Source organism: Electrophorus electricus, chromosome 9 (genome assembly GCF_013358815.1).
Source record: "Electrophorus electricus isolate fEleEle1 chromosome 9, fEleEle1.pri, whole genome shotgun sequence".
NCBI classification, from domain to species: Eukaryota; Metazoa; Chordata; class Actinopteri; order Gymnotiformes; family Gymnotidae; genus Electrophorus; species Electrophorus electricus.
The window spans coordinates 3,836,279-3,857,500 of NC_049543.1; the positions used below are offsets into that span (position 1 = coordinate 3,836,279).

At 40.8% G+C, this 21,222-nt stretch overlaps 2 protein-coding genes across 2 annotated transcripts in view; one reads left to right on the plus strand and one right to left on the minus strand.

The window, feature by feature from the left end:
* Nucleotides 1–488: 488 nt before the first annotated feature.
* On the minus strand, nucleotides 489–4,845 carry cdk7 (cyclin-dependent kinase 7). The gene is made up of 12 exons (XM_027006249.2): nucleotides 4,723–4,845; nucleotides 4,446–4,505; nucleotides 4,125–4,158; nucleotides 3,967–4,034; nucleotides 3,729–3,797; nucleotides 2,921–3,031; nucleotides 2,627–2,745; nucleotides 2,440–2,539; nucleotides 2,255–2,341; nucleotides 1,955–2,104; nucleotides 1,447–1,591; nucleotides 489–1,140 (listed from the first exon to the last, which is right to left on the minus strand). Exons 1-12 carry the CDS (start codon nucleotides 4,786–4,788, stop codon nucleotides 1,112–1,114), a joined length of 1,038 nt encoding a protein of 345 aa, XP_026862050.1. The 5' UTR covers nucleotides 4,789–4,845; the 3' UTR covers nucleotides 489–1,111.
* Nucleotides 4,846–8,890: 4,045 nt separating this feature from the next.
* The window catches only part of setbp1 (SET binding protein 1), a 40,659-nt gene continuing 28,327 nt past the window's right edge, over nucleotides 8,891–21,222 (plus strand). The window contains exons 1-2 of the mRNA XM_027006221.2: nucleotides 8,891–9,706; nucleotides 16,614–17,230. Of these exons, the coding sequence (XP_026862022.2) occupies nucleotides 16,787–17,230 (444 nt within the window). The 5' untranslated portion in view covers nucleotides 8,891–9,706; nucleotides 16,614–16,786. The remainder of the gene's footprint in view (nucleotides 9,707–16,613; nucleotides 17,231–21,222) is intronic.

Sequence of the window (21,222 nt, forward strand, 5' to 3'; positions counted from 1 at the left end):
CCCACATACAATATTATATCTATATCTATACATATATAAATAATTATGTGTGTGTGTATATATGCGCTAAAGTGCTGACAAACACGACATCACTGTCAACACTGGCAATGTTGGCTCAGCCCAAGGGAGGCACAGCCTGCTCTTACTTATAATGTTTGCCACCAACCCATTCCATCTCTTGTGTTCTTAATAACTTCACCCACTCCCCGTCTCCATGACAGAAGGCCAAGCATACTTTTCTGGCACCCTCCACAACAGAAGGTGGTGCAGTAAGCTGGCAGAGGAGGTGGTGCCCGGTTCTATCACAACAGCACCTCCCTCAGGATACCAGTGCCAAGTGGATGATTCAGTGTAGAAACATTTACATGAACCAGATGCACAGCTAATGTGACCTGAATTCACACCCCCCCCCCCCCCCCCCCCCCCCCCCCCACACACACACACTTTTTTGTTTGTTTTAAAGAAATATCACTTTAACTGGATTATCCTCAAACAAGGAGTGTGATCCAAAGATCCAAATGCTGGCTTTCATTAGAGAATGACCTTGTCATATACTTCACAAAATGTTCAAGATTATGAAATTAACAAGGTTAATACCGAAAGTATGCAAAAACTGGAGATACTGAATATGTCCTAAACTATAAGTCCAGAGAAAGCTATAAAAAGGATTTTGTAAACCATAAATTCTGTGAAATGTGCAAATGGCTGCTGAACTCTGCTCATATATCCCTGTGTAGTTTTGGGCCCAAATTGTGGTTGCCTAGCAACCTAGAAACCAGAGCAGATAAATGAAACCAGTGAAATAAAGGAGCAGCAGTTTATATGATACAAGACTGTCTCAAAAAAAGGTTAAGAACATGCAAATAACTAACTGTAATTTGCTGAAACGCATCAGCCACAATGCACAGGAGAAAGCTTTTTTTTAAACCTCATTATAATTTAATTACTTACATTATATAAAAATAACAAAGAAATGACAAATTGAGTTGTCATAAATATGTCTGTTCACACCCAGTTGCTAAATAAACAGATGAACAATGCATTTGTTTGCAGAAATCTGCAGCAGCACTAGTGGTTATAGGGCTCCATGGTAGGCTCCACTCCTCCTCACCTAAAACATTAACTTTTTCTTCAGGGTGCCTATATAATAAATAGTAAAGACACTAATTAGTGTGTATGCTCATTTATGAGATTTAAGGAATTAAATGAAACAAACTTTACACCACACAAGTGTTTATCACATGTTTCAGGGACTAATGCAAGATTTGAATAGCATGTTACTACATGTCGATTCAACAAAGTGCAAGTCAAAACTGCCATTATTCAATAAGTATGTCCTGTAGCATTTTAAGGTCAAAGGTTTCTATGCCAAGACAACAAAATATATAAATATTGTAGCAAATATCTAAATAATAAAAGCGGTGTTGCAACCGTATTTGATCTCACCTTGTTCAATACCATCACGTTTTCTTTTAATGCCAATGGTGATATTTTCTTTCTCTTTCAGAGCTTCAGCAGATGAGTTTGGTCTGGGGAGCTGATGTCCTGGGGTAGGTGCTGGGCGCTGGCTGAAATAGCGCATCCTCAGTGCCTAGAATTTTCACATGCACAAAAGTATAATACAAGCACTTAAGAAAATTAGACATCAAAGATGCACTTTCACATTACAACCCACAGTGATGGCTGGAAACCTCCTGAAAACTAGCCCGCATACATCAGTTAGCTGGGAACTGATTAACCTAGAGCACCAAGATAAACTGGATGCTATGAAACAAGTATAATACAGAGGTTACACAAGAGTGTGAGGTATTCAGTATGTTAGCAACTCTAGCTTATCTGGTTAAAAAGATTTAAAGAAGAAAAAGAAATGAACTGAAATGTGGTGTGAAGTCCATAAGGGCTGGTGACATCCTCTGCTATAACCTGGAGGAGCCCATCTCCATGCCTCTGTTACCTTTGAGGCTGTTATTCGGGTGCATGGGTTGAAGGTGAACAGGCCCTGTAGGAGCTCCAAGAGATCATCACTAGCTGCACTGAAAATGTGCTCCAGAGGAGTGCCCGGAAACAGCTTAAATGAGACATAGTCTGGGAGACTGGTCATCCCCTGGGAAAAATACACACAATCAAAGAAAATGTTTGCATTAGACTTTTATTATTTAAATCTATTTCAAAGAGAAAACTGTCATGTCAAAAGTAGGATCTCCCACACCAGATCAAAGACTATATGATGCAGAATAACACAGAACGTACTCACAGGCCAAGTGTCTTCTGTTGGAGTCCCCAAAGTTTCAAATATCTTTGTTAACTGATCCAGGTCAGAATCTCCAGCCAGAAATGGTACCTTAAATTCATAAAAGATCATTTTAGTGTACAGGAAAAAAGTGTGTGTGTGGGGGGGGGGGGGGGGGGGGGGGGGGCAGCAAAGGTCACGTGACTTACTCTGAGGAGGAGTTCTGCAAGGATGCAACCCACCGCCCACATGTCCACACCTATACCATACATCCTGGCCCCAAAGAGAAGCTCAGGGGCACGGTACCATCTGAAACAGCGTTTCCCAGTCATTTTATTCCATCATCAATGTTTTTCTTTAAAAAAAAAATAAAAAATTAAGAAAATAAGCACATACCTGGTCACTACTTGATGTGTGTAAACTCTGTTAGGGCTTCCAAAGGCTTTAGCCAGTCCAAAATCAGCAAGCTTCAGAACCCCATTTTCATCAAGTAGTAAATTATTGGGCTTCAAATCCTGTGGAAGGGAGCATAAGAAATAATTATAAAGCTAAGGCTATCTGTTCCTTTTTTATAAACCCTGTGTACAGTTTAACTGAGGGATCCTAAAGTGAAACAACTATTGCGTCTCAAGGCGACTGAATATTAGGAGAAAAAATGTCTCATTATAAATTGTGCTTCTCCATACTGACCCTATGTAAAATCCAGTGATGGTGCATATATTCCAAGCCCTGCAGGGTCATCAAGATGTATGCCTTGATGTTGGCTGGTGTGAGTACGAGACTAGTGTCCTTTATAATCACCTGAAACACACAATGATCATTATTAGATGACATTTTTCATATTTCTAGGTAAAAACTAACAGGAAACTGATATTTACATCGACTTATTTTTGTCATTTAAAAGAAAATGGAATTATACAAATCCATTTCTTTGCTTTAAAAAAAAGTATGGTTACATTCATGGAAGGAAGCATACATGAACATTCCCTAAGCACCGAGTGGAAAAAGAATGACGTGCTCCACACATCTTCCCACTTCTCACTGCAAACCCACATCAGAACCAGCAAAGAGGTCCAAATCAACATGTGTAAATTCAACTCTTCACCATGTGACAGCAAAACATGGAACAATTTCCCACTTAGCCCAAATGTAGCTAATCAACCAAGACATGTTTTGGGTTCAGTGCTTTATTTATTTTTTCACTAGAGCTACGAGGCTAATGTAACTAGGAAATAATGGAAGACATCTCACATAAAATCTATTTCATAAATACATTAGCAAGTCTTCATGCGCTTGCCTCAAACCCAATCCAGTAATATCATGCAAACTTGGTGGTATAGTTAAAGATATAGTATGACTTGCTGCAATTTATAAAAATGAACAAAACCCAGATTTAAAGGAATTAAAGAAATATGGGTTTGTGGATTTGGCAAACAAAAACTTTTTGGGTGCATAAGTAATGTAAATGCAAACAATGGACAGCATGTTTGTTCTTTACCTCAAGATCTGTCTCCATAAAGTCAAACACAAGGCTGATGTTGGATTTGTGCCCAAATGCATCAAGGAGCTATTGAAACATTGAAATAGATGATGATAATCCTTAAAAACAAAAAATGAGATACATATAGTCTAATATGCATCATCAATCATTTCAAGTCCTCTTGTCTATAATTTATATTCTGTATATTGTCCATCAGTATGACCCTATCATTTGAGAGCACTTTTGAATCACATACTCCAATAATGTTTGGGTGACTAAGCTCTTGTAACAGTTTGATCTCTCTGAGTGCTGTTCTGTTGATACCTGAAAAAAAAAAAAAATAATTAGAATATGATGCCAGATAAAACACAGCAATACATCAAACAAATAATTTAGGCCTGTGTGCACACATACCATCTTTTGCCTCTGTTCTGTGCCCAACTTTAATCTGTTCGCAATGAAAAACAAAAAATAGTAATTTACAAATGCATTTGCAAGCTGAAGCAGGTTACACTAAATAAATATATTAAGATCTCTTTTAAGGCTAGGGATTACATACAAGATGCATGTTATGTAGCAACAATATTTACATTTATGGCATTATGGCAGAGGTTCTTATCTAGAGCGAAGTATATATCAGTACGATTGAATGTGTGCTTCCTTGGAGCAGACGAGCTGGAAATACATTTGACTATAACCATAGAGAAAGGAACACCTTATTGTTAATATCCTTACCTTTTTAATCGCAACAATAGTATTTGTTGTTTTGTCTCTCGCCTTGTAAACTGTTGCAAACTGTAAAAATCATAGTACAACATTAATTGCAAGAGGAATGTTTACCTGGAGATAGAAAACAAAAATTAAGCATACATTTACATTGTAACCAAACTTCGGCGTATATGTCAAGTGGCGACTAGCTAGCTACGTCGCAAAGCTAACAAAGCTCATTCAACTTTACGGATTATATGCACGGGAACCACTCCAAAACACGTTGCTCTAATGATGTCAGTACCTGACCCTCTCCAAGAAAGTCCAGCTTTTCGTATCGTTTTGCTCTGGACTTCACGTCGAAAGCCATGTTTTCAGTTTCAAATTGTTCTTTGTGAACAGGAATCTGCCACTGAGTTAAAGTACACTAAATACTTCCGGGTGAAACAAAAGTCCCTGGGGACGTTTGAGAGACGCAGTTCTTGTAAGAAGTAATGATTTAATATTTATCTGCTCACATCTGCACGAAATCCTCTATACTGAAAATGACCCATGCATTTTGTCGGCTGATATTTTTATTCAGTTATTTCATCGATTTATAGGTCAACATAAAAGTATTGTTTCTGTTTCTGTTCCTATGTATACGCCTCCTTCCTGCAGAGGTCACTATTGTCTAATTTAAAGGTATCCTACGGCTCACATCCATAGCCTATAATTTCATTAGAAAATAATTCAGTGTCGCTTTAATAATAAACATAAAACTAACAACCAAACGCTATTCTGTGTACTCTACAACAGTGTCATGTTTCACTTGCTTGTGAACAGAAATATGCAGTGTTGGTGTAACCTTGCAAAAAAATTCTTCGGTGTGATCAGCAAAAGCTAAGCAATACATCATTTTGTTCTTCAACAGCAATACACTTCCCACTGCCCTTGTGCATTACATACTCGAAATTTTCTTCTTAAAAATGAGCTGTAATAATGGCTGTGTCAACCTCATGTATGTGGGAGAGTTGTATGTATCCACAGATAAATGAAGAGTGCATATCCAGATGAGCTGTGTCCGAGATGCCTAAGACCATATACTTAAAGTCAAACGTTAGTTTTCCATCCGAAATGGTATCTAACACAATCAGGGTCAAGATGAATAAAATGCCATTCTGCATAGTGTGAGTATTTACATAAGGCCAATACATAAGGCCAATTAACAAAGGGAGTGTTAGAAACAGGAAGGGCATTTTAGTTCACAGTTTATGTCACATCTTTTTTAATTCTGCTAGTGTGAAATTCATTGCAAATTGCTATTTTGTAATTGATACTCAAAAAGGGCATAAAAAGACTTGAAAGTTATTCCTGACAATAATTTCCAATATCTCACATATTTGTGCATTGCTTCAAGATATACTTATTACATTTCTATACCTTAAACTTTCAAATGTTATTTCTTTATTCAACTGTTACTAAGCAAGATAATTCTCAAAACCCATTTCCTTTTCAATAACTTTTTGTTTGACTTGTTTACTGTATGCTATATAACACCATCAGAAGTTTCCCATCTTAACAGGAAGTGGTTGACTTAGGCTCTTTTCTTTTGACAACGCCCACTTCCTTTGACTTTGATAAACACATTTGTGGTTTGGTGCACTAACCCCATCAGATAAATTTCCCTAACTGCTGTTGGGCCCAGAGTCCTCAAATTACAAAATGATTTTTTTTCTAGGTGGTTTCAAGACACAAATGTGATTTGAAATTGCCTAATTATAATAGATTGGATAACCTAAGTGATCAATTATTTCTATACAAGATATATAGTTTTTATATAAAGTTTATATATATATATATATATATATATATATATATATATATATATATATATATATATATATATATATATATATATATATATATATATATATATATATATATAAGATATTACGCTTTAATACATCAGATGAATGAAAACTGTGCATTGGAACAGGTCTTGTGAGGAATCATAACTATATTTGAATCCCCAAGCAAACAAATATACATTTTCTTCCATATTCTCCAATATTGCATACTTGTATTTGTTGATGCATCTCGTTCTTCATGCCTGCAAAATTAAAGATAGGTTCAACTTTCCAGTTACAGGAAGGACAAAAATCTATTTGCATGATTACACATGTGCCTTTGCTAATTTCATAAATCAGATGTGGATGCTAAATGAATTTGGATATTAAATGAATATCCATTCTGCCAGCTTTCCTTACCAGATCAATTTGAAGAAGGATGCATAATCTTTAATGCAACGTTTTCAGAATCAGAAAATGCACTCCGGTACAAGACACGAACAGTCCACATGCATTAAGTGTTTTAGTCATTTTGCTCCCTGAGGAGCTCACGATGATTTATTCCACAACTATTATGTCTGGCTGTATGTGGGTAGATGTTGACTAAATCTGAGAATCTAAATCAGCAAACTCAGGTCTGCACACTCATTTGGGTGAATGAGTAGTGAGCGAACAGGGGCTTCACGCAAAATACAATCACTTTTAAAGATGACTTCTGATGAACAGCTGTGTTATTTTAGACTCCACAGTCATTTCAAAATGACTTTGCTTAAATCAATTAATATGTGGATGAATGACATAATGTTATAATTATTCTCTGAAAGTGGGGTTGTGTAAATTGATTCACACCTTAACTTACTAAGTACCGTAGAAAAGACTTATAGAATTTTACTTGTGGCTTGGAACTCTTTGGTGAACAAAAGGGTTGTGCATTGCTTACTGAGAGTTATTAGAGATAATTTCCAAATGTAACATAATATTAAACTCAATCAACCTAATACATTTAACAAAGATCTTGACAGTTATTGTATAGAAATATATGTATGCACATCTTGGTTGCACTAAGGTCATAGCTTAGCCACACATCAAAATAAGGACTGTAACAATGAGACAATCTCAGTCCCATTACAGATCTCAAAGCTGACATCCATGTTCAAGCTTAACCTTTATGCTGTAATGTAGTGAGAGAAGAAAAGTGAGAGTACATTTATTCTGCAAACCATGGGCTGAAACTGACATGGTTCTCTGGGTTCATAAAATTCAAAATGTATACTATGTGTAGACTACCAGAGTCTCTGAACTCCTTGCATGTGGTATCCATGGCAACATTAGTGGAGGAAAATCGTTGGACCTCTTTGCATTGTTGCCAGTCTGAGTAATTTTCTGGGCTGACCTATGAGAATTATTTACTAACGCAGTCAACACATTGATTGGCTGTCAAGGGAACAGCAGCTGACCTCTATATTGAAGAGGTCTTGGTGTATCATTACAAAACCTTCCCAATCAATACAGGTTCAGTTATAAGCTCACAAGTAGTCTTCAGGGTGAGAGAGGTGAATGGTGTAGACTGAGATAAAACAGAGGGTTGAGGAAAATTAATTAGCCAGTTGGCATCAATTCTTTTAGTTTGAACCTCTGTTACTCTTGTTAAGTGTTTTAAATTAGATTTGTTTCTACATTGGATTAACTTCACAGGCACAATCTTTTTTCTGAACTGGTTTTACAAAATTAATAACCCTTGAAAGAATGCTTTTTATGTATCTTTTTTATATAAGACACCATAATTATGATTAAGAATAGCATATTTCTTTCAAAGATCACCAAATCATTAAAACACACACAAACACACACCGTTTGTATTTGTAATATCGTTTCAAAAATATTTGTATTAAAATACATATAATAAGAAAAATTATTTTGTGCCTTCAGGTACTTTTGCATAATCCCATATTGCATCATCAGATATCACCTTTGCGTGCATGGATTCCACTTTCTGTTTGCTGGTTCCCAGCATAACCCAAGCTCTTGGAGGAAGCGTGAAGGTTGGCACTTTTGTGCAGATCTTAGAACAATTTTTGAAATTCACTTGCAGTGACTAAGATGTGGATTTAAAATGGGGAAACTGTTCTTGTATCAGTTCAGAATGGTTTATGGCTGTGTGTTGTATTACACACATCCCTGGCACCCTTACCAACACTGTTATACAGGCACCATGCCAGAAATGAAAATAATGAAGTAAGAAGCCATTAAATGTTATGCTCTAGCCTCCTTATGGAAAGGAAAACATTATAATTATATTATTATTATTATTATAAGGGTTGTCAATCTCAATGTTTATGTGGTGTTCTCTCGTTTCACACTCAGAATTAAAGTGACTATTGAGGCACTTTAAGTGTAACAATAATAACAGTTACTGAGTTACTGAATATATATTAGGGCACGTTAACCCATTATTTTTGTATGCTATAAAACATGATAATTAAAAAATGATTGTTTTTTTTAAAGCTTTTAAAGTTAAAAATAGTTATTCTATCGTTCTCCACAAGGAGGAGGAGCTGTATAATCTAGTACTGCCACTTATTAGATTGCATCAGTTGGGATCAGTTTCAGTTTATCAGAGTCAGCGTCAGTACTGAAAGACTGAACTGAAAACATAACAGGGTTGTTTAATTCGTGATAGAAAACAAGTGAAACCGCAGCTTTGGAATTAGGAATGACGTCCGCGCCGCGAAGCTGCGTAGCCGTGTTGTGCCGTGTTGTGCGCTAGAGCTGACAGGCAGAGGCGACACTGAACAGTCCGCGTCGGGGCTTGTGCGTGAATCCAGTGCGTGTTTCTGTACGATCATTATCAAAAACTGCTGCGGGGCTCGACAGACACGGAGTCAGAAAGAGTGAGACGCCGTACTGAGTCCGACTGACCTCAACCAAAGGAGATACCCGAACAGATTTTTCCTGGATATTTGTGCAAGCCTGCTCAGGCCTGTTGTTATCCAAGTGGGACTTTGGATATTAAGGATACTAACGTAACGTTTGCTTTCTCCGCAGTGGAAAGGCTCGATCCACCCCCAAGTCTCTGATTTGAGAGAGAAGCAATGCAGGTCTGTGACCAGCGAGACGGCGGGGTTTTCTGCAGCTCAGCCTGATACATTTGAGCAAAGCCCACAGTTCGTGCAGTTTCTGGGTAAATCTGTATTTCCTGCAGTGAGCCATAGTGCAAATACGCATCCACCTTTCGATTTTGTATGCTATTATCGATCGGACATCGATCCTCCTTTTTTCCTTTTTAAAAAAAAATCTCATCAGAGATTTCGGTTGACGCCATTTTACACCGATAACGCCGTTTTTAATGCATTGTTCAATTTGACGGATTGCAAAGTTGTCATCAGTCCCGGTAGTGATAATATTAATGTCACTGGATGGATTTGCTTTTAACCTCGTGACCAACAGTTTCGGAAATGGGTAAGTTACCATATAGCAGTGTTTTTAATGTAAATGCGTTAGGTCTGCAAATTTATTTTGATCTTACTGACGTTGATATTTAACCTTTTCATGCAAGAACACGGCTTGTAATATTTTTGGTCGAACACCTGAAAACCGCCAACTGCTCTTCTCACTTGGAGGAAGAGTCTTATTTCCCTGGGCATGGGTGTTCTGGTTTGGGGTTAACTCTGCAGGCTGGAGCGGTGGGACACATGGGCTACTACTTTCCAGCATGCAGGGGGTTGCTTTCACCCCTAGTTCCTAGAGACCCGTATCATTCGCACTATTGGGCTGCAGTGCTTTTAAGGCTGTATACAGACGAATACCCGACATTAACCTTCGTGATTTACTGTCAGGCTCATTACGTGTCGGAGCAGTTTCCCGCCGATGCGGGTAGGCGTGCAGTCGCCCATCTATTCGCGCAAATACGAAACCAAATAATTTCCACTATAAACCACCGTGTAGGCTAATTTCCATGTCATTCGCATCCACGAATAGTGGGGTAATGTTCGTTTAGTTTGAAATGTTGAGAAATTGCGTGGGATATTTGTGGATAACTTCCGACAAGCTAATCGGTAGTATTCGGTCATTATCTTGATAAAGCGTCAAGGCTTGTGTCAGGAAGCCTATTGATTCCTTAGACGTAGGATAGCAACCCATTGCTCGAAAGTGGGGAGAGGGTTATCATGTAGAACATACTGAAAAGGACTAATACATTATAACTATAAACCTGCGTTTTATATCTCTTTGCATTTGCATATCACCATGTTTTTTTTATTTTTATGACTGGTTAAAATCTCACTCGTTCTGTCTCACTCGTTCTGTCTCACTCGTTCTGTCTTTTAAAGAGGTGGAGACAGTCAGGTGATGGTTTGGGTCAATTTTCTCTGCTTCTGGCCTTTGGGCCATGGGTTTTGTACTCTAATATGAGTAGCATCTGATTTTTCAAGGAAGTACAGCTTGACACAAGAGCTGTAGGCTAAAAGGAGATGCAAATCAGGAAGTTTAGATGTCCATGGCACCTCTGATCTATTCCAGTAACAGAAGGCAGAACTTGTAACTATAACTGTCGGTATTACAAAGGCTGTAGGAAAACTCGAGTCCTTATAATAGATAACCTGTAGATATGTGCCAGTTGGACTGCGTAATGATCTGTGGTCATTTCTAATATCATTGCATCTATAACATGGTATAACAGCAGTAAGTAACTGTTGTAACTTGTTTACAAAGGAGGCAATAGGTGATAGTCACCTGAACCAGTAAAATTGAGAAGTGAAAAGTGTAATAAACACATATACAAATATTGCAAGTATATATCGGTTTACACATTTATTAATGAACTTAGATGGTGACAGTTTTGTTATTAAAGCAGAAAACATGTAGGACTGTACTTGGGGAGAGTTGGGTACAGTCCTATATGAAACTTGGAAAGTAAAGCTGTTTCAAATTGCACTTTGTTGTTTTCATCAAGTGCATTGGGTGATGACAAGCTGTGATTGGAAGATTTACTCGGAAGAACTTACACAAGCTTCATAATGTATGGTTCATAATATATCTGGAAAAAGAAACTAGTGCTGTATGCTGGCCTGAAGCCTTCATACATTGCATTAAAATGTCATTAAAACAGACGACAGAGTGAATCATTAAGATGTGCATATAGGAAGTTAAAAGATTAAATGAAAATCTACTTCAAATTTCACCTTGCCTTCATTCTGTAAGTTCCAAAGTTCACTATTGATCAGAAACCTAATTGGGTAATCACACAGAGAGCACTTATGAAGCACCTGTCACACAGATTGCATCGGAATAGTGAGAAGTCCTGTTTGGATGATACATTCAGGTGAACTAACTGAAGTTTTATAAGCTGTGGTTGCCATACTCTTGGAAATGGGGACTAATGCTATGTATTGGCCTGGGGCAAGACTGAGGCATGCATGAAAATGACTTACATTGTTTCCCATAATTTTAGTTGCCATGGCAACCAGACTTTTTGAGTTTCATTAGGTTTACCAGCAGTGGGACAACATGGAGGACATTAGTGACAGTGATGGCCACCCTCATATTTCTGTTTTGTTCACTGTTTGGACCATCCATGTATTGACTGTACTCTCATAATTTGGCATAGACAGTGTTGGAGCTGTTTTGAGCATACCATTATTTTGCAGAGCTCATTCACTTAAACCTCAAGTAGTCACAATTAATCAGAACAAATACGTGTATTCCTAGAATTCCAAAAAAAAACATATTACTCTCACATATGGCTTATTTGATTTCCACAGAAAGAACACAGCACCATTTGACCAGTGCACAAATCCAAAGTGATGTTTATGTGTGTGAATAGATCTCCCTCTGTTCCTGGCTGGGGCCAGTTTTGCTGGAGGACAGCCAAATCCTGACAGGAGACAAAGAAAGAGGGGGGGGGGGGGGGGTATCCAAGGACAAATCTCATTTTTGGCAGCCTCTCCAAACAGAGTGTCAGAGCTGGAACACCTTTTGGCAGAGAGAGGATGGAGGACAGGACAATCTCGTTTTTTTTTGTTTTTTTTTTAACTTCAGCCATTTTGTTTTTCCTTACTGCGGTTAAAATTCCTGTCTCTGCTCAGATAAAAAATCAAGCTTGACAACTTGCATTAGTTAGCATGCAAAAGGAAATCTAGATATGAAGGAATAATAGTTCTTTGGTCAACAAATGACATTTTACTAACACAACATTAAAAGTCAAAACAAAAAGAATTGCATTACAGTGTTTATGTGTTGCATGGTATATAGATTGTTTTGCACTACTGGATTTGTTACATGATAACTAGACAGTTATGCCATGCAGGTGCATTGATTGTGCGAAGGTGTTATTACATCTTAACCACTACCTTGCAGACGTTTCATTACGGCACTGAGACAACTGTGAATTGTTTAATGTTGATTTATTTGTTTGTTTGTTTCATTTTAAGATGGAATTTCAGCATCATAGTTTATTCTACAAAGGGAGGTGGAATGACTGAGGCTGACAGATTAAACTGAATTTGTCATAAAGACCAGTTGTTTATGAAGGCACTCTTCTGATCAGCTTTGATTAAATGGATTATGACTTGTGAAATCTTAAGCCTGTTAATTTTTTTGCCTGAATTAGCTTAGACAAGCATTTCTGTTCATTAATTTTCAGCATTTTTTTGTTGCAATACACTTGCGCACCATAAAAAGATCTCTCAGACTGGATTCTAGGTCATGACCCTATCCTTGTCTGGCATACTGCCCCTGTCAGATCCTAGCTGCAGGGATGATGGAATATAATCAAGATATTTGGTAGACATGCTTGAACCATCTAACGTCATCCATTCATGCAAACAGCCATGTATTATGTTTCCTTTCAACCTCTGATGCATTGTGTACTGTATTTAGCTGGTCTGACCTACAGTTTTGCATCTGTAATGCACTAGCTTTATGGTCAGTGAGGTTTGCCTTGAACAACTGTGGCTAGAGGGATGAACTGAGCATTTAATGGAGGATTTCCAGACATTGGTTTGGCTTCTCTGAGAGAGCTGTCAACTGTGCCACTCCAGTCAGATTGTGCCTGAGGGGAGATACAGTCACTTCCTCTTTGACCCAGGGGGTGAGCTGGCTATTCTCTTGGCAGACTCCTTCCAGAAAGTTCTTATCTAGTGCTCATCTAAGAGCTTCTGAATATGCCGTTGGGTTTGTATTTGACAATCATCCCACTGTCGTCTCATTGATTCTCTGAATAGAAGGAGATGAGTACTGAGTCAAACTGGGACTTGGTGGTTGTAAGGGAGCTTCTGGTTCTGTTTTATACGGTGAATACTTTTTTCTTCTCCATAATCAGCTAATAGCCATCCATCTTCATAAACAAAGTTTCATGGCTGAAACGTTTTCTGCTACTCGGCGGTCTTTGTATCTTCAGAGCATCGAGCAATAGCAAAGCCGATTCAGGAAGTTTAAACGTTGGCCTTAAGCCTGGAGACAGGTTCCTTTTGTGCTGTACATCAAAAGTTTCCCAGTGTGTTTCCTTCTCTCTTGCATCCTTTCCCTTTCATTGCACTGGTGTGAAGTGTGAACATGTGTATGTTTGGCTGGAGTATTGTGCAAACCAGTTTCAGTGTATCACTGAGCTCAGTTCATTGCCTTAAAAGGGGCTGTGTTATGGGGTGGAATCTTTTCACACTCACAGTATGTGTGACACCCAAGCCTAGGGAGGAAAGAACACTGTTAGTCTACTTACTTAATCAGCCCAATTCTCACTTTCTTCTACTGCATTATACAACTACTGTTTACAAAATGCGTGAAGTAATTATCAAGTACTCTCCAGAGCTTCATGTAGACATCACAGGAGCAAGGAGCAAGGACTTTATATGTAATTTTGTGCTATTTTTGTGTTTTTCACATGGTGAAATGCTGTTGAAATGCCTTTCTATGTTCTTATCCATGCTTGTTAAGATCCTCCGTGTTTCTTGTAACCTTCTAAAGCACAAAGCATGCACTGCATAGTAAGGCCGTTACATCACGATCGTGCCAATTGAGGGCAGAATTTGTGCGTGGTGCAGTATGAATGTACATTCAGATCATTCGCTATGCAAAGCTGTGATCATCCTAATTGAGATGTGCTCAGAAAGAGGCCAGAGTAGATCAACACATAAAGACCCTGGAGGACAAATGACTGGATCTGTTCCCTCCAGAGGCAGCCGTGGCCACACTGTCGACACAAAACTCTTTCATGCACTTCAGCAGGCAAACCCGGGACTCGCCTCGAGCATATTTGTGAAAATAATAAACCTATTTATGAGAGGACTGCAGTCTTACACAATTAGCTTGCAGTTGGCTGACCTGATAGGCTACACAGAGGTTATTGTTACATAAACTTTGTGCTTGGATTCGATTGATATTCCAGCCTGCTAGAGGAGGAGTCTGAGGGTCATTTTGATTGTGATTATACAGAAGGGATATGGCTATGAATGAATAGTGAGCTACAGCACATTTCTGGAAGACTGGTCGTTTGCCACTGGTCTGATTCATGGGTAGTAGGTTTACACTTTTTGCAAATCTGAACATACCTCGGGCAAGTCGAATGCCTCCAACCAGTCACACTGTCACTAGGTCTTTTTTCTTTCCCTGAAGAGCTTTACATGGAGGTCTCTGAGCACCTAAATGCCTCCATAATGTCCAAGTCTGTCTGAACACCTAAACCGCCACAGGAAACCCTCCAGAGTCATAGACTTCTAATGATGCGTCACGGCATAAACGAAACCAGTTTCACTAAGGATTTATGAATGGCTGTGTTTGAATCCGCATGGAGTGGAATGAACGTTATGCCATCGTGACTGTCACCACATGATGGATCCATGAAGGTGTTTAGTCTGGGGCAGGTCCAGGCATTCAGGCAATGGCCGTTGTTCTCAAAGGACCCTCATCTGTCAGCTGTCAGGCAGCCGAAAGGGAAAATGACACTGAGAGTTGTCTGAGAGCTGGCCAACAGTAGTTGAGCAGGATGAGAGACCGAGCCTTGCCAATGTGAGAAGTAAACCTCCCTGCACTCACTCGATACACGCCAATGCTGACACAACAGCCGCAGCTCAGGGAGTTACCTGAGAGCACTTCGCACGAGTGTTGGGAGACGGCGATATCAGACTAGATGCCGGAGCAGTTCTTGCGACGTTTGCGGTGACTAATGGAGCCATCATGGAGTTCATTGCTTGTTTGACTCAGAAGATGTCATTTCAAGATGTCATTTTGGCTTTTCATAGCGTTAATGTAACTTGACCCAAACATTACAGACAGAACGAAGGAGGACCAGGTGACACATATGCTGTTTTAGCACCAAATAAGCAGGACCAAAAAGGGCAGGAGATATTTTAGAATCTGTTGTGGGAGTTTTCCATTTACATTTGCATGGTGTGAGTCACTGGACAAATTTTAACTGTTGATAACACCCATATGCAAATGAATATACTTAACAATAGCCACACTCTGATGTACATAGATTTAAATAAAATCTAGGTAATGTTTTTCCAGACTGCAAAATGCAGCAGTTCACAACAAAAAAGTTTATTCAGAAATGGCGCTTTTCACATAAGAAATGCCGGCTTGGCTAAAATAGCAGAAGACTAAAACAAACTAGTGTAGTGAAACATATTAAACCAATACTGTCTCCTCTCTCAATGGCTTTATATTGACAATTTACATGTTCCCACACAGCACTCAGGTAAGTCTATATCAGGAGTCCACCTTCCCCTCAGTGTATCCAGTGTTTTCTATCAGCAGTCCTACATCTTCATCGCCTTCCAATCACTCCAGTTATAATTGGACCAAAGAACCTCAGCTGAGCTTATTTATGCTTTGCTTTTGATGCTAAGCAGCTGTCAGTGAATGTGTTGTGTTCAAGCCTAATTGGGCTTTTCTAGATGTCTGACTGTGCAGGTTGTGGTCTGTCTGATGTCTGAGAAGTGTTTATCACTGGGCTGGAGGTCTCATTTGTTCACTTTCACACCAGGTCTGGGCTCACTCAGCTGACCGCCAGAGCAATCGAGTTGGTTGGCAATGCAATTATGGCATCTGAGAGTTCCCCCAGAGTTAATGGTGTGCCTCTTCTAGTTCTTCTGGTCAGAAGTGTATGGTTGGACCTTGTGTTCTGTTGAATGTGTAGTTAAATGTAATAACATCTGTGTAATTATACTGACTGATGTTGCTGGGTTAATGTAATAAAGTGAGAATATCTGTATTACATTTTTACGGTCGCACTTAACAAAGCTCGGTTTTTTCCGATGTTCTAGAATGGAGTCCAGTGTAGGACATTAATAGTGGTAATATTCTCAGTAACAGGTATGTCTGAGAAAAGGCCTATTTAAATAGCTCACTTGTATTTTTTCCTCCATTACAGTTTCACACCAGGAAATCAGTACCTTTGTGAGGTTCATACGATTCAGGGAGCAATAGAGTCAAGAGCCATCACATCCCTCTCCGACTGAACACGATCCACTGTGACCAGCGTCGCCCTCGTCATCTCTTCTCACTCTTGGTTCCTGCTTCACGAGCCGAGCCTCAGGACGGTAGATGGAGCAGAGGGACCCAACTCGCTTGGCACAGCCCAGGGGAAAGGAGGAGTTCTTCTCCACTGTAACCACCATCAACAGGGCTGACCTTACCGAGGTGGGTCTCCTGGCCAGGGAGCAGGAGAACGAGGAGGACGAAGACCTCGGCCTGGGGAAGGACGTGGACGCTGCCTCCAATGCCGACAGTGAACGGTGGGTACAGGGGGATGGACTGGAGGAACAGGAGTTCTCCATCAAGGAGGCCAGCTTCTCGGAAGGCAGCCTGAAACTGAAGATCCAGACCACCAAGCGAGCCAAGAAGCCACCCAAGAGCCTGGAGAACTACATCTGCCCACCTGAGATCCGTATTACCATCAAACAGCCTGGGGAGCAGCAGAAAGTATCCAAGCATAGCAAGAGCAGCAAGGCAGCAAAGGAGGAAGACAGGGGACCCCCCAGAAAAAGGGTGAGTGTCCACCGCTGCATGCATGGAGGAATACCCACATTATTTCCTATCATATCGCTACTTTCCCTCTTCTTTAGTTATTATAATTATAAGCTCAATATGCAGGTAACGATTTGAATTTGACAGAGCATAGCTAGAGTTTTTCATAGCCTGACAGTATCACACAGAGCGCCACAGGCAATAAGGAAACTGTCATTTTTTTTCTTCTCCAATCTCCTTCTTTCATTTTTAGAAATGCTGATTCCAAAACTCTCCGTTTCCCCCCTCTTGTTCTACCTGCCTCCATTGTGTCTGGCAATCTGGTGTGGCAGAATTCATTACAGAACTCTAGAATGTATGGTGCATTGTCAAGGTGAGGCGATTGGATTGCGTGCGCTGTCGGTTCCGTCTGTAACTGTTCAGCCGACTGCATGTGAAATGAGGGGTGTCCAGACCCTGCTGCGGAGCAAGGCAAGCCTGCCATTAACCTTTTGTGGCATTTAGACTCAATGAGTTCATTGACTTACATGTGGATCAAGTGTCTTGCTGCGGCCAGGCTTTTCGGGAGATTTTGGCCTTTTAAAATATTTATGATGTACTGAGGTGTTATTTATATATTTTTATTAAATCTTGGACTAGACTGCATTTAGATCTATAGGCTATCTTCAGGTCCATTTGAGGACAATACCTAATAAAGCTAGTCATTAAATAAAAATACAAGGAGAATTCTTATTGACAGTGCTGCTCAGTAAAATCCAGTAGGTATGTGTCCATAGGACCAACACTGTATGTAGTTTGGTCAAATTAATTGGTGTATAAATTTGTCTATATCTTATATAATGCATTCAATAAAATTGTATGTTAGATAAATCCGAGAATGGCATTGGTAAGGGCCATCTATTTTGTGGTTGTGATTCATGTATGGTCATAGCACACAGAGAAATTTGGTCTCAGTTTGTAGCCAGAAACCCAGTTTGGTGGACCACATCGTGTGCCTACAATTTTCCAAAACATACATGTTTTTGCCTTTTCTTGCTCTCTTCTTGCCAACTTCATTGCAGTAAAAAGGCTAGAGTGGAGGATTCTGGGAGAGGAGGTAGGGGGTGGTTGGTGCGCCGACAGCCGGAGCCTGTAATTTGACCGTAATTAGGGAGAAAATGCATGCTTACTGAATCAGAGCCCAACTGCCAGCATCAGCATCTTTTGGTAAGCGTGCTGCTAGCTGAAATTGATTGCCTTCTTTTTATTCAACAACACTGAGGAATCTCCAGCACAGAAATGCCTGTCGACGTTGTATTGTTTCTACAAATAGTCTTTCCGCTGGTGAAAACGGGCCATGGTGTGTAGATTTGGCCTACGCTTTCTAACACACTAGGTTTCTAACAGTCTTTTCATCAGTTTTTCTTACTGATGTGGGACAACTGCTTCTAATGTACTTTGTTCCAACAGCGAGAGGTTAGTTGGTTGAATTTTGATACGTGGCAGCTCTACAACCTTGAAAAAGTTTTTTTTTTAAAAAGGTATGTTGTTGTGCTATGATAGATTATCATAAGATAAACTACGATCATAGGATAAACGTAGTTTATCAGGGACAAATAGTCATTTGTTGTGGTCAGCAGTGGGTTATGTGCATGAAAAGATTAGATACGTGTATCCTTGGCCAGGGGGACACCTTTAAAATGAGCAAATATCAAAGCTATTAAGGCCTTCAAAGCATCTGATACACATGGGTGAGGGGGTGACCAACTGGGGGAGGCGGGGGTTGGGGGCGACGACTAGGAGCAACAGGGCTTGAGGCTGGAGGCCTGAAGTGCAGCTGTCTCTTTCTGGCAATCTCCACATTGTCTAAAGACAGAAGGTCAAAAAAGGGCAGAAGGAGGAACAGAAGAGGTGGCCTCACACCGCTGTCTAAAGGATGGCTGTGTATAGAAAGCGCTCCAAAGGAGTTAAGAAAAGCCAAGCCCCTGCCCCCATGTCAGATACGCGCGCACACACACACACACACACACACAGACCCCCACTCCCATGGTACAGATGAAACCCCATTTACTGAACTAACGGACAGTGAAGCAAACTCCTCATTTGGAAGGACGTTGAGTCGCATCCTTGTCTCTGGTCTTTTTCAGTTGCGGGGGGCTTCAGGCGTCAATCCCACCACCTCTCCACATCTCTCAGTTACAAGCTGCGTGGGGGTCAGGGGTTAGCGCGTAATTGAAACCGCTCGGGGCTCACTGAGAATAGGGCTTACCTCAGCCTGCACGGCCTGTGACAGCTGCTCCCAGGAACGGCCCCTTTCTCCCTGCCCTCGCTAATGAAATCACGTCACTGGGGCCCGCGGCCCTCTCAACAAAACCGGCCTCTCTGATGAATTAGCCCGATTAGCTTTTACAGGGATTACCAGCGTCCGCGCCCTGCTCCGGGGGGTAGCTCGGCTGGCTGGCTGGAGTGTTGTGGCGGGCTCGCAGTGCGTTGGAAAATGAGTGCAACGTGACAGAAATGTCCTTCGCCCACACAAAGGTGCCCTGTGAGCACGCAGCCAGGAATAGAGCTCGGCTGTCCTCGCTCGGCTTGTGGAAAAAAAAACCCACCCTGCCTGGATGTGCAATTAGGCACGCTGAATATGCAGAGGTCGGGCTACTCTCTGGTCGCCGCTTCCATTAGATGTCTGCCGGCTTTTACAAATGGTGTCTGGGTTTTTTGTTTGTTTGTTTTGTGTTTGGTGGTGGTGGTGGTGGTGGGGGGGTTGGGGGAGGGTTGCCTTATTTCAAAAGCTGAGCAGAAATTTTCATTGCCCTATCTCTTTATGAGTGGGGGATTTGGAAGTTTAATTTCCACTTGTGCAATTACGCTAAAATAACACGATGACAAGAATTTTACATGGGAAATTCTTATTGACTCAGCTTGACATATCTGGTTAATAAAAAATGCATGTGCGTTGACACCAACTAGTCTTGAAGTGTATCATGTATTTGTCTCCAGTATCACCCCTGTGGTTTAACACTGTAGAGGGTTCTTTGCGATGACAAGCCGGATAGAAACCAGATCGATGAATGTCTGTGTATGTGCGTGTGCGGGTGGGTGGGTGTGAGTGCATGTGTGTGTGTTGAGTGTACATACTGTGAGAGACAGACAGGGGAAGATCTTTGCCCCAGCGCTGCTCTGCTTTTAATGACAGGCGTTTGATTGTCAGCCATTTCCGCCGCCCTGCGCGTGCTCGTTGGCGTGTGTTTGTCAGGGGAGGGTGCGAGATCAGGACCCAGGACTGGACTCCTACCCCCACACACCAAGGTCTTTTGACAAGAGACCGAGCGGGTCATTTCCCCCCATCCTGCCTGTCACCTTGCAGGGCTCATCAGAACTGGCACTTGGTTTAGAGCCACGGGTGGGGGCTGGCGAAGGTGGTACGTTTGAGCTGATCTAGGTTAACGTTAAATGGCTATGTCACCCAGAAACGCTGAAAGTGGAAATCTATTAGCATGGTCTCATTTGCATAAAACTAACTGACCTCTGCTAGCTTACCTTCATTGTTGGCCACATTAGCATTGTGAAGTGAAGCGTTCCTTTAAGATTTGGATAGTGTGTAATCAGTCCAAGGTTAGTATGAAGGGCATCCTCTACCCAGGGGCGAAGGTAGTGGACAGAAACAGGTTAAAGAAGCAATTTTGTGTATTGGGTTAAGCGTTGCTTTTGTGCTGTAATGATTTGGGAGTCTGGCAGGGAGCAGATGGGTTAGTCCTCTGTCTCATTGTGTCTGGTTCTCTCTCTCTCTCTCTCTCTCTCTCTCTCTCTCTCTCTCTATCTATCTATCTCCCTCCCACCCCCCTCTTTTTTTCATTTTGGCTGAACTAATATGCCAGATGGTGGCAAAGAGTAAGAGCCAACAAGTGAGTCAGGGCATATGGGGAGCCTGGTTAAAATGGGACCCCACTGCGATGGGGGATGGGCATGAGACGGCCGATACAATAGCAGGTAATTAAGGGAAGGACTAGACTTCGCCACCGAGCTTTTGTGCG

Bases quoted from the DNA above. Each gene is read 5' to 3' on its own strand.
- cdk7 (XM_027006249.2), bottom strand. From the start codon at position 4,788: ATGGCTTTCGACGTGAAGTCCAGAGCAAAACGATACGAAAAGCTGGAC. The intron at 3,798-3,966 runs GTATGTGATTCA...ATGTTTCAATAG, and splicing joins GTCACCCAAACATTATTGGA to CTCCTTGATGCATTTGGGCA. The intron at 2,746-2,920 runs GTCAGTATGGAG...TCCCTTCCACAG, and splicing joins ATCACTGGATTTTACATAGG to GATTTGAAGCCCAATAATTT.